This window comes from Fringilla coelebs (assembly GCF_963513975.1).
Source record: "Fringilla coelebs genome assembly, chromosome: 3".
Taxonomy (NCBI): Eukaryota; Metazoa; Chordata; class Aves; order Passeriformes; family Fringillidae; genus Fringilla; species Fringilla coelebs.
The window spans coordinates 23,983,449-23,996,981 of NC_140030.1; the positions used below are offsets into that span (position 1 = coordinate 23,983,449).

General features: G+C 41.2%; 1 protein-coding gene across 1 annotated transcript in view; it reads left to right on the forward strand.

Annotated features, from left to right (window-relative positions):
• The first annotated feature begins 1,712 nt into the window (after positions 1-1,712).
• AGPAT5 (1-acylglycerol-3-phosphate O-acyltransferase 5) overlaps positions 1,713-13,533 on the forward strand; it is a 52,090-nt gene continuing 40,269 nt past the window's right edge. The window contains exon 1 of the mRNA XM_084202604.1: positions 1,713-2,154. Within this exon, the coding sequence (XP_084058730.1) occupies positions 1,936-2,154 (219 nt within the window). The 5' untranslated portion in view covers positions 1,713-1,935. The remainder of the gene's footprint in view (positions 2,155-13,533) is intronic.

A 13,533-nucleotide genomic window follows, 5' to 3' on the forward strand; every position in this document is an offset into this window, starting at 1 on the left:
TTAAAATTATTGTTTATTCTTTTAAATGTCAAGGTCTTATACAGAAAAAAATAAAAATGGGTTTGAAGTCTTAATATCTGAACTGGAGTACTGATTGCCCAAAATTGGGTGATTTTTATTCTTCCACCTGAAAGTAAAATGCCCAGAGAGCAATTTAGTTAAAGGAGGGCTAATTGGGGCCTATGCTTTCATAAGACTAGAAATGACAAATTGTAGCAAATATCAGAACATTCTTCTTATTTTGCATCTGATGTCTATAATGTGAAAGACCAGTATTGAAATTCCTGTGGCACAGTTACGAGGGATCTACAATAAAAAGCAGCTATGAATCAAGAAATGCAAGGACTTGGTGGCAGTGTCCCAGATCTCATCACTGTGGTATATTTGTTTTTTGAGTGGAAAAGTTTGAGTTTTATTCAGTTGCAGACATTACAACCCCATATTACGACATCATACTGATATACTTACACTAGTAAGTCAAGCCCTAAGCCCAGGTACATGGACTCTGTACCTTTTGTGTCACTAAAATGGTATCTATATGTCAGACAACATATACTGCACAAAGAGAGAAAATACATTAAAAAAAAGAACCTGTAGAAAATGTCCAGTTAAGAAAAGCAGAAACAAAGTGTGTGAACATGGGCACGTGGGTGTGGTATGGGATGGTAAAAGATTAAAAATGCCGAAAAAGCATAAAGTGGAAGGAAAAAATAAAATTCAAACAGTAACAAAAAAGGAAAACTTGTAATGTAAAATTCAGCAAGGAAAATACAACTACTTTGAAATATGGGGGAAAACATACAAAGGAATAAAAATGAAACATTTTAGAACTGGTAAAGATGTGTCTTTTTATGCCTAAGACTAATGAACTGAAGGATGCCATTTTCAACACACACTAAAAACCAGCTAGCAGGAGGTCAACAACAGCAAAGGACAAAGCTTGTCCCAGTTAAAACCTGGCAAAGGAAACAGATCTTAGCAGAACGTATTGCGCACCCACTTCTTTCAAAACAGTGAGATCTCCACAAGCTTCAGGATAGGCACCAAGGAGTAAACACTTCACTAGTGTGCCTAGAGCTCAATAACCAATTTCCTCTGGGAAGGTTATTAGACTGTTTTCTGCAGGACCTCTTGCATTTTCTTCAAAAGCAGATGGTGCCTCTGGCTTCTGCTGCCAACAGGGTATTGGGGGGCAGGGACCGAGGCTGAGAGAAGAGGCGAGGCAGGCAGCTCCCTGCTAGTGCGAGACCGCGTCCGAGCGGGCACGTGAAGTGCCTCCCAAACCCTGGGCATCGCTGTGCCCGGAGCTGGCACAGCGAGAGCTGCATTTCAGAGCGACACCTTGGACTCATAGGCCGAGAGCGCGGGGGTGGGGAGGGGGCGGGGGACGGCCAGGAAAAAGGACTGAATTGTCTTCTAACCTTTGCTAAGATACAATTAATATAAACTAAGCTCCTCAGTTATAAACGCGTGTGCCTCGTTTTGCACGGAGCCGAGCAGCCCGTCCCCACTGCTGCCGGTTCTGGCTGGGGAGCGATGGGGATGCGGCCGGGACGGGGCGGGGGGCGCGGACAGAACCGGTGCCACAGACCCGGCTGCCCGCGGGGCCCGTCCCGGGCCCGGCCCGGCGCCAGCGCGGCCCCTCCCGCCCGCCCGGAAGCGCCGGGGGCCGGGGCCGCCTTCCTGCGGCGCGGCTCCGCCTCCGCCGGGCAAGATGGTGGCGGCAGCGGCGCTGGGGGAGCCGTGAGCCGGTGCCCTCTCACGCCGCGCTCTCTCCCCGTCCCTCCCGGCCGCGGTCGCCGCCGCCGCTGCTGCTTCGCGGGCGCCTGGCGGGTGTGCCCGGCGCGGCGGGCGATGCGGGCGGCGGGGCTGCGGGGCTGTGTGTGAGCGCGCCGCCCATGTGGGTGTCCCGGTGAGGCCGGGGGCAGCGGGAAGATGCTGCTGTCGCTGGTGCTGCACACCTACTCCATGCGCTACGTGCTGCCCGCCGCCGTCATGATGGGCACGGCGCCCACCTACATGCTGGCCTGGGGCGCCTGGCGCTTGCTCTCCGCCGTGCTGCCCTCCCGCTTCTACCGCGAGGTGGATGACCGGCTGTACACCATCTACCAGAGCATGGTTCTCTTCTTCTTCGAGAACTACACGGGCGTGCAGGTGAGCCGGCTGGGCCGGGCGGGGCAGGGGGGCTCCGGCGGTCCGGGGGCGGTGGTGCCGGCTCTGGGCTCGTCCCCCGGGCGCCCTCGGGCCGCCGCCGTGGGGGCCGCGGACAGGTGCGGCCGTGGCCTGTGCCCGGGACCGCAGAGGATCCGCCTCGTTCCGCAGCCGCCGCTGCTCCTCTGGTGATGCTTTTCACGGAGTGTTGGTGTTGTGTTCGTTTTGCAGGTCGGGGAAACGGAAGAGATGCGACACCGGTCGTGCTCTATCAGCACTTGAGTGGCAGCCGCCTTTGCACACTTTGAACCCCTGTGGCCTGTGCTGCACATCTGTAGCATTAAATTGGTAGCAGATGAGAAAGCTGCCATCAGCTGTAATTGTACATAATTGTACATAATACACGTACAGGTTTTTAATAAATAGATTATTTTATCTCTCCGTTATTACAGATTTTTAGTTTTCGTGCAGTCTGCCTCATGTCACTCTTTGGCCCTTAAATTTTGGATCAGTCACGGATTGTGATTGTTCAGGATCTTGGTTTCAGGTTAATAAGTTGAAATTGGAGGCCTCTCCAGTATGATCAGAGGGGTATTTGCATTCAGGTGATAATACCTCACGAGGTGCTCAGTGTTTGAGGGGTTATGTATTTGTCTGTAATTTGGAAAGTAGACTTTTAATTGTGCATGTAAAAAATAATAAATGACAGGTGCTTCCTGTGTCTAAACATGACCTTCAAAATTTTTTTAATATACAGGCTGTTTGAGGATAGTGTCATCTTTAGGTGCTTGAGAGCAAAGAATAGCAGTACATGTTGACAGATGACAGAACTCATACAAATAAGGTCTTCTCATATTCATGGCTAAGACCTTTTTCCACTCTGTAATGAAGCATTTATTTCAGAATCAGGCTGTATCTCCCCTAGTTTCCACTCTTGAGTGCAGTTGTAGGCCTTGCTTTCATACTGACTCTTGGGAAACCCACTAAACCAGCTAAAGATACAAGAGTTGCACAGTTTGACATCAAAGTAAATAGAACAGATACAAAATAAGCAAGATCTTCTTTGATTCAGCTTGTAATTTATGTGGTTTCGCCTTACCTCTTGTCCAAATAAGCTAACTTGTGTTGTGCTTGATGTATTAAAAAAAAAGGAAGAAGGAGCAGTAGTTCACAGGTACTTATAGTTTTAGCTGCCTTCTGTTTTATGTAGTGTCTCTAGTGCAAGTAGTTTGATGTGTAGTAACACACTTTGGTCATTGAGTGCTGAAAGTAGTGGTAGAGAAGTTTAACTTGACCTATTCTAAGAATGAGATTCAAAAATCATTGTAATGGAAAAGCTACTCAAGCTGCCTACAACTGGTGTGCAGACAGCAGCAAACACTTAGAATTTTTAAAAAGACCTTTTATCCAAAAAATGCCTGTGACATTAAAGAAAGGAAAATGCTAACCAAAAGAAACAGCGAGGCAGCCATCGTCTGTTGACCTCTGTTTCATTGCATTGATAAACTTCATACAAACAGAAAAATGGTGATGATCAATTATAGGCCACTAACAGGAGATCAATTAGGAGAATATTGAAACAGAGATGCTTTGTCACAGTAAGCAACAAATAATGATAAGAAATTGTGGAGGAGGAGGAGGCGGCATATGTCATAGGATAAATAAAATAGTAACAGTGACTGGAAGGTAAATAAAAGCTTGGAAAATACAATACATGTGTGGAGAAGTAAGAGCTATAACCTTTAAAATCCATGTGTCATTTAACTGGAAGATAGTCCCCACTTGTTTAAGGGAGAGAAACAGGCTGTCCTTTTAGACCTACTCTAGTGAACACTGCATGTGTTTTAACTTGAAACTCACAGTGGAAAGTTAACCATGTGCCTGAGTGTGTGAGATTGGGATGGTAACCTGAGACCTGCTGTGGATGGGCTGTCTTAAGGCATGCAATTAATGCAGAAGTGTAGCATCATTAAACTTAATTCCAATAAACCAGCAAAAATAGTAGCTTTATAAAGGCAGCTGTAGGGCTCTACCAGCATTAAGGCACCTTAAGAGCCATGGGAGGGAGGAATTCTGCATCTCTTTCAAGACTATTAATTTATTCAATCGATTGAAGTGTGTTGGGATGTTTATTTTTGTAACTGAATAAATAGGAGACAACCTCATCCATCAGAATACTGGAACTTGTTGCAGTCTCACTGAAGTCGTTAGGCTTCTACAGATGCTTAAGTGACATTTTGTTAACACTGCTGCTGTCTTACTGTATTTAAAATGTCCTTAATATTATGCACTGTTTAGCATTCTTTGGTTTTACACTTAAGGTATTTGTGGTTTTTCAATACAAGAACCAGTTGTGGTTATTTGAAGTGTCTGATCTTAAAATAATTTTCCAAAATTCCCAGTAATGTGAGTGGATATTAATAGGGTAGAGTTGGTTGCAATCACAAACATGGATGACTATATTTTTGATTCAAATACTTTTGATTCAAAGTCTATTGTGATTTTTTTTTTCTATTTATTTATCTGTCAAGAGGTGATGTTTCTCTCTCTCATTTGCTGTTAATCCATTAAGTATCTAAATCTGTCTCCCCCTCACAGCTGCATGCACAAGTGTATTTTTCTTCTTTTCTTTGTTCTTGACTGGGAAGTCTTAGCAAATTCTTTAAAAACTAAAACTGTAGTTCATGTTAGTAAGGCTTTTTATCTTTATAGTAAACTCCTCTGTTTTGAAATGTAAGGTGATAAGTAAGGTGATAACCTGATCTGCATGATAGAAAATCTTGAAATACTAGTGTTTCCCTTTCTCTTAAGTATTTGACTTGAGATGTAAAATAATTCCAGAGCTATAATTGCTGTGAGCTCTGGATATTTTAGGTCCTAGAGAGTGGCTCATGAAGTAACTGTAAAAGTTTTTTACTTGGTAAGTAAAAAAGTATTTAGTTGTAAATACTTTCTCTTTTTAAATTTTGGTCAGACTTTTTTCCACTGAAACTATTTTGTTTTACAAAGCCTAAGAGAACTCAAGCTTACTTGGCATCAGTTTAGGTTTTCCAATAATATTAGAATTCATTAACGAATTGCCAAAAATAGTTCTTTTTGCTGACTGTCATGCAAGAGTTGGCAGTAGAAGACTGAAGAACCAGCACTGAAAGTACAGAAAGCAACAACATCCCAGTGCTGTGAGGTAAACTTGACAAAGCCACTATGACTATAAAGGGAAATCCTGTAACATTGTGTAAATTTGTCAGTGCAATTACAGTTTAGTGGGCACCCATGAATTCTATTAAGCAGCTATAAAGATATGAAATTTATTAATCAGTGGCATTGTGACAGTGCTCCTCAATAATCTCTAGGATTATATGCTCAGAGTAATGAAATGTGTAGAAGTGGTATTGGAAAGTGGCACAGAGAGAACGTCCCTGCTTTGGCTCTGTGTTGCTTCTCACCTATCCTGCTGTAAGATGCAGCTGCCCTACAGTACTGTTTTCTAGGAGTAATATTGTATAAAGTGAAAAGAATTCTATGTAAAGAGAATCTCAGAGAGCAAATGATGTTAATTTTATCAGTGATGGGTTAGAGCAGTCCCTGGTACAAACAGGTACAATTCATGTGCTTTGAAGGCCTTCCATCTGCAGATGCTAATAGTAGGTTTGGCGCCAGGTTTCTGAATCATCAAGTAGCTGATGAACTGTGGCTGTGTTACTACTTTTCTCTTTACTATGTCAGGGAAGTCTGGTCTCTTCCATTTCAAACAGGCTATAAACAGTTGAATCCTGCCATAGAATGTGAAAACTAGGATGGCTGCAAATATGCGTGTGATTAGAACAACTGAAGGGCTGAAAGGACTGGTAATTCAATATGATGAATGCTCTCATCTCTCTCTGACCCTGAGCATCTTATCCCAGTTGCTGTCAGGGTGATGAAATTAATGCCTATTCTGTTTGTGCACATGTTTCAGATCAGATGAGGACTAAATGTTCTTCAATTTTTTTTGTTGTAATTGTGTTTGATATTTTGTACTGAATGCTGGTGAAGAAATAATAAAGAAATCATCACTCAGACTGCTTCCTAAAGGATCCTTTTCATCTGAAAGGTTTTGACAATTGAATGAAATCCATAACTGAATTAATGCTCAAGGATTTTGTTCAGTACTTGTTTCAGCTGTGTTCCTTCCCCCCACTTCATGATGAATAGAATTTTTTTGAAGCGGTGTTTTTATTTAAGATATGAAATTCTGGTTTTCATTGTCTTTACAAGACTCTGGAAAGGCTGTAAGAATCAGATAATACCTCAGTGTTGTTTAGTAGATCTAAACAATTATTTTATAAAATACAAGAGATGCTTGTTTAACAGTGTGGTGTGTTTCCTGGATTGATATTGAAGCTTGGACTTGCTATGTCTCAGTAGGGTTGAAAACTGCTTAGGTTCAGAGCAAACTAAAACTTTGTGGAGCTAATATGCCACAGAACTCTTGTCAATACTTTCCAGTGGAGTAGAGCCTGGGATTTTTTCCATGCCTTGGCTTCCTAGGAAATGTGTGAGGAGAGATTGGTGTCTGAGATTGGGATGGATGCTTAGTCTGGGTGGGAGCTGTTGACCAATTTGCAGCGCAAGTGAGTGTCTGTGCCCATCTCTGTTCCCAGGACAGCAACCTTCCCAGACAAGATAATCTTTACTTACTTCTTGCTTTTCCTTTTGAAGCTGTTCAGCTGTCCAACAGGTAATTCTTGAGGGCCCAAGGTGGAAGTGGGAAGGCAAGAGGCAGTGCAAGTTTGACAGCCAAGTTGCAGCACACAAGGAGGTGCTTTAGTTGCTGCGGTGGGGTGGTTTGTCATCTCCTAGGAACCTGGTTCTTCCCTTTCTGCACTGGGAGAGGCATCATAACCAGGCTTCATCATGGCAGGGAGAAGGTTTGGTTTCTGACTGCTTCTTGTCGTTAGGTGTGGGTGACAGGGTTTGGCTTCTCTTTAGAAGAGGACCCATTTCCCAGGCAAAGGACATGACCAGAAAGTCCAAAAGAAACAGAACTTTCCACCCTTCTTCAGTAGTGTTTGGAAGAAAAGTGCTGGCAGTTGCATTTTGGCATGAGCCTGGGTATATGAACCTGCTCTTGAGTTTCCTGAGCTCTCCTCCCTGTGTGGCAGCTCAGGAGTGGGAGGATTCTGGAATGGTGTGGGAGCTGAGTGGGAATGTGCAGTACTGCCATCAAGGCAAACCTCTAAGCTCAGGTTGGAGCTGAGCAGCCTCTGAGGGCTTGAGCTTTCCTCGTTCACGTAGCTTGTGGCAGTAACCCCAGTTAGTACCTGCTTACGTTGCTGCTTTGTGAAACACTGTTAGCTCTTGCGAGGTGTGTTGAGACATACTTGTAACTTAATTGCCGTGGTAGAAATAATGAAGTAAAGGTCTTAGAGAAGTGACAGAAACGTGGGGGCTGGTGCAATGCAAAGACTGAAAAGAAACCAGGAGAAGGTAGGGAAGTGTATCAGGTTTGTGTGATAAACTTTTGAAAGAAGCCCAGTGAAATTTTTCTGCTGTGATGAATTTTTTCTGGCTTCATTGAGAGGGTTTACTCTCCTTCATTTCATTAGAGATTTCAGTGTACAGCTGTCTCCAGGCATATATATCTTTTGTAGTACATAGCTAAGTTCTCTGTGTTATTAAAACAGAAATTATGTGATACCTGCTAAGCCTGAGGGATGCAGCTTTCAAACTGAGATGCATGCCTAATTTTAGACCCTTACGTTCAACTGTGGTATGAGGTAGCAAAAATAGATTAGGTGTGTTAAATTTGTGCTCTTTCTGTTTTAGATATTGCAAACCAAATATTTGCATATATCTTCATTTGATTCTGTGCCTTTGACTGCAGATGTGAAGGTGAAAGTGATGTCCTTCAGGACTTTTGTTCAACAATATACCATCTAGAGTTCCAGTCTATTGCAGATCTGGCTTTGGGGCAATCTGGAAAGAATTTAGTAATGAGAGGTTCTGCATTCAGTGCTGGTCCTGATCATCCTCTACTTACTGCCTGATATATGAAAAATAAAATAAATAAAAACTGAGCTCTAGTTAGAATTTTTAGAAATTAAGTATCAGCTACCTGAACCAAAACTGCTGGGTTCATAAACAAATAGCTTTGTGTGGAGATTTGCCTAGTATATGTTTCATAAATGGCAAGTCACAACTGAATCTGAATTTTATATCAGCCTTATCTGTCGCAGTCCGCAATTTTAAAAATGCGTGCTTACATTTTTAAGTTAGCTGCATGTACTTATGAAAATATTAGAAAGTATGTGTCAGGTAGGAAAAGCTAAGGAGTCAAAGGGCAAGTTTGAATGCTCTTACAAATTCTGATTCCAAGTATTTGACCAGTAAGTTTTGCAATCTTATGGTTTGGTTTTAAAATTTTCATTTAAATATACTTTATTTTAATATCTTAAGATTTTTGGTATGTGGATTTTTCATTACAATTTGTCCTGACTTAGCATAATTTGTTACATTTGAAAATAAAAGTTGTATTTATTGCTATTTTTTTAGCCAGCATTAGTTTTACACACAATACACTTTTTGTGTTTAACTGTGTTCTGGTAGATGCTGGGCTGTGGAGTTTTATGGTGCTCTTCCATGCCCTTTTCTTCTGCTTACATAATATGTCCAGATACTTTATGTAAGGATGATTGTTAATTTAGATGTTTTTTCTCCTGGTACTCTACTATCAGACACTGTTCTTGCTAACAGAAGATTCTGTTCATAGTTAAACATTTCTGTGCACTTATTTCAAACTTTTTGCCATAGACTTGCAGGTCGGGTATTCTTTTTTTCCTCAGTTTTAGTTGTGTTAGATAAAGTAGGCTCAGATGTCAGGGATTTTGACATTACCGTTATGAGGAAGCATATCTTCTCAGGGGAAAAATACACTTTAATCTCTCTTCTGTCAGTTTGAATTTATCCTATGAAGGGATTTTGTATAAAAAGCCAGGGAAATTATTTTCTTTTGTTCATTTCTTTTCTGTCAAATACTACTTGTCATCTTCTCTGTTACAACTATAACACACATCCTCTGTGGGAGTAGGAAATAACATTTATGCTAGTTTGATTTTTTAAATGTAAAATAAACTACACACGATTTGGTCAAATTTTGTATTTTAGTTCATGACTAGATATTAAAATAAATATTAGTTTGGATTGCTTTGAACTGTATTGTGGTAGTTGAAATAATTTTACCTGGTGAATTTATGGATTGACTAGAAGAGTTACTTTGTTCCATTTCTTACAGCTACGTGTGAGCCTGGGGGCACGCGTGTTTCTTTTTGAGTAAGCACACAGTGCATAGTTCTGAGCAAGCTGCAGGTGAACTGGCTCATTCACATACTGAGGTGGTGAGCAGATGAGAGTGATTTTAATGTGCTGATTTTTGAGGCTGATCAGTTTACTAGGTTCAATTCTGGAGGCAGAATTGTTGCAGATACCTCCCTACATGTTCTTATGCTGTGTAGTGATTCCTTTGCCTTATTGTGAAAGTCCAGAGTGCTTAAATTCTAAATACCTACTGATGATGTGTGGAGAAGCTTTCAGAAATCCTATTTCACAATCACAAGCAGAGACTAGAGATGTTTTATAATCATCCTCATTCAAGTCAACTCACTGAGAGCTTCCCAGCAACTTTGAGTCTCTACTTGATACAAACACTTGTAACAATATAACAGAGATGCCAACAACTCCTCAGTGGAATCCAGGGCATTTCAAAGCCAAGTTCCTGTTACAAAGAGCTCTGGCTGGAGGAAACACTGCAAACTGCCACAAGGTTTCCTGCTCATGTGTGGTGGGCAAAGGGTATTTCCAGAGCGAGCTTAAATGGGTGTTACGTATTTTCCACTACAGAACGGTAATAAAGTAAACAATGGCTACATTTAATGTGGGTTGCTTTTGCCCTTCTTTTAAGGAAATTACTAAAAAGTGCATGGAGAAGTCTCCAGAGATGTAAAAGGCTTATAAAGGAGACTTTCTCTTATTGAAACAGGTGGAATACTTACTTCCACTCTTGAACTAGAAGACAAGTTCAGGTTTTATATAATACCAAAATGCCAAATGTTGAGAAAAACACTCCTGTTGAAATATCATCATATAAATAATCACCTTTCAGATATGTCTGAAGTATATGCAGTTATTATTTTTAAAATTTCATTACTGGTGATTTATGATGAAAGTTAGGTACTCTAATTTTGATTTTTTCCCAGGTGATCACTGATTGTAATGGTGGATTTATGCCATTGAACTGCACTGTAACCAAAAGCAAGTAATTTGAAGAAAGATCTGTAAATTATTTGGGCACTGAAAATAGGATTTTTTCAGACTTTAGATGTCAGAATCTTAAAATTAAAGTCGTGGCAAAGCTTGGGGGGTTTTCCTCTTATCAAGACTGGAACATTTAAGATATACAGATACTTTTTAAAAATTTTGTTAAGGATTCATCAGAGAGCAGAGGGAAATTCAAGGAGAACAGAGGGAAATTACCTTGAATTCAGCTCACAATCTGTAAAGCCTTCACAGTCAGCATCGGAACAAAGTGACTTTTATATATGTATCTAGTACATGGAATGGAGTATAACCAACCACTCATAAAAGTTTGTCAATTTAGACCATAAGGCTAAAAGCTAGTATGAAAATAAGAATGTACAGGCTTCATATTTAACATCTGATGGTGTGATTTAGTCCTACTTAATCTAAAAGGTTGCTACTATACTTTTCTTACAAAAAGGAAATTAAATGACAGTAAGTGTATTTTCTAAAGTTCTGTGCTCTCTGGTTGAATCAAGTCACAAATGTATTTTTAAAAAATTGAATTAACATTACATATAGGAATCTTTTCAATATTCTCCAGAGCTTAGTCTCTTTGCAAGGTTTTTTTCCATGGAACCCCATCAAAATGCATAGCTGCAGAATGTTTGAATGAACTATTTCAATAAAATGGGTTGGTTTGTGATTTTTATGGTTTGCTGCTGAGCTTGCTAGAGCTGTCTGAGCAGCAGACTTCAGACTTGTGCAATTCTGTGTTGAGCAGATAGTCCGTAAAGAGGTTATGACATGTAGCAAGACTATGATTGTTACCTTTAAGCTGTGTGTCCTAAAGGTATTTGTATAAAATTTATAAACTTTTTTTTCAGATCTAGAGTAAATGACACTAATAACATCAAAGTCCTTTCTCTTCTGTTCTGTTCATATTCCTTATGCTGTAGGCAAGTGAAACCTTAAAATTCTTATGGTAAAACATCTGAAAACCTGAGAAATGTGTCAGCCCCAAGTACAGATTCCCTATCTGTATCCTGTCTTGAGCCTGCTTCTAGTCAAACAGAGTAAATAGATTCTATGGTCTGAGGTGCTTTCTCTGGGAGCACAGAGGACTTGAGACATCAGGCAGGTTTTTGATGCCTGCAGCTGGGCTGCAGAGGTCAGCTCGCGCAGGGTACCTGCTAGTTGTTTTGGTGGCTTGTCAGGCAAGCTCCACCCTTTCACCAGAAAATTGTAAATTTCACCAGAGTTTGTAACAAACAGATGAGAGATATATTTTAGGATACTATTTATTTTAGTAGACAGGTTGTAGAAGTGCCCAGCTAACAGAGGTGATCTTTGCCCAAAGAGCATGCGGTCCCAATTATTAATTGTGAAGAAATAGTGAAGTGGAGAGAGGTGCATTTTGTGAGGATGTTACAGCTGAGTAGGAAGTCTGTGTGGTCCTTTTTAAGGGTTGATGTCTTGACTCCTTTATCAGAAGAGGGAAGGAATGTTCTTCCCCTGTTACCCTGCTTTTATCCCTCTTCCCAGTTTCTATTGCCTGTGCTTGAAGCGGGTGTTTTTCCTGAACACAGTGGTCTGTTTTCACAAAGTACTCCAGTGAACGTAAGTTTTGTTGAAGTAGCAGCAAAGACGGGAACATCATTCTTTAATTCACATCTGGTATCTTTGAATACAGAAGGGAGGAGGGTTAAGAAGTCTAAGGAACCAAGACTGAGTGTGCTGGTGGACTGATAGACACCAGATGAGTTGGCCCGAGTTTTTACCAGCAATAACCAATTGTATTGCCTTAATGCTGCTGAAGCAGAAGTCATATTATCAGAAGATCTGCTTGCAGATCAGCTTCTAATTACTCCCATTATCAGCCATATCCAATTACAATATTAAGGTAATCTCTTTGCTAGGACTTTGATGTGATCACTAGTTGACCTGCAAGTATATCTTCTGATAGTATGATTATTTTTACCTACAGTTATTTTTGCCATGGCAGTGTTTACTGAGCTGATACTGCTAGGATGTGATTAAATGATCTATTTAATTTTCTTTAGTATGTAAAGATTTCATAAGCAAGAAATAAAATTCTTAACTCTAGGGGTGTCCACTTTGTTTCAGTGAAAGCGTGTGCATATTATGAGTTATTCGGGTGTGGCTGCCATGCAGAACTGTTCCATAGTGCTATGTGACTTACCACAATTAGCACAGCCATAATTAAGTATGTTGGACTGGAAAAAGCAGTCTGGTAGGGAAGCTGAAACTGGTGTCACCAGATCACCCAGGAGCTCCCATTTGCATGCCTAGATCAGCCTATCACTGAATTAGTACTTTCTCCCAGCAGAATTGCTTGTAAGTTCCTGCAAATGCATCAAAGCTTCACCTGGACAGGACATCCTGAGGTGTGTCTTGCGGCTGCTGAGCCTGTGAACAGCTTGTTGTATGGCATCCGAGGAAGCTGGGTACCAGCCTTCCCACAGAAGGTCTCTAATAGCATCCAGTTTCCTGTATTTGAGACCTCCCTGTATTGCGTTTGACAGTGCTGCTGTGCAAACAGATGTGAAAGGCCCACGTTCACATTAACTGTATTACCTGTTACTGCGAACTGGACTGTGAACCAATTAAAACATGGCTAAAAGCACACATTTCAGTGTTGTGTACACAAGTAATGTTTGCAGTGTTAGACTGTACATCTGCATTTTAAACATTTTCCCTCAAATCTCTGCTTACTTTGGCTTGCTGTGTTCCCCTTCCTGTTGACTTGTTTTCTTTGCTTGACTTCATTGTGCCTTTTTTTCTTTACCAGCAGATTTTATTCTAAATGAACAGGTTCCTCACTTGCTTCATTGTGGCTGACAGGGCACTTTTCAGTTCATTACGCTGATAGATAGGTAGAATATATGTATACTGTAGTGTCTGGAGAGCGACGCATGAAATATGTGAAACACTATACTAAAATTCAAATTGCCTCCCAAGCATGTCCTGCATGTCTTGTGCTGCTTCCCTGGCACTGGCTGCAGGGGGCAAGACCAGCCCTGCCGATGCTCTGCACATCCTGGGAGCAGCACTGCTCCTCTCTGAGGAGGGCCGGGAGTCTTTAAG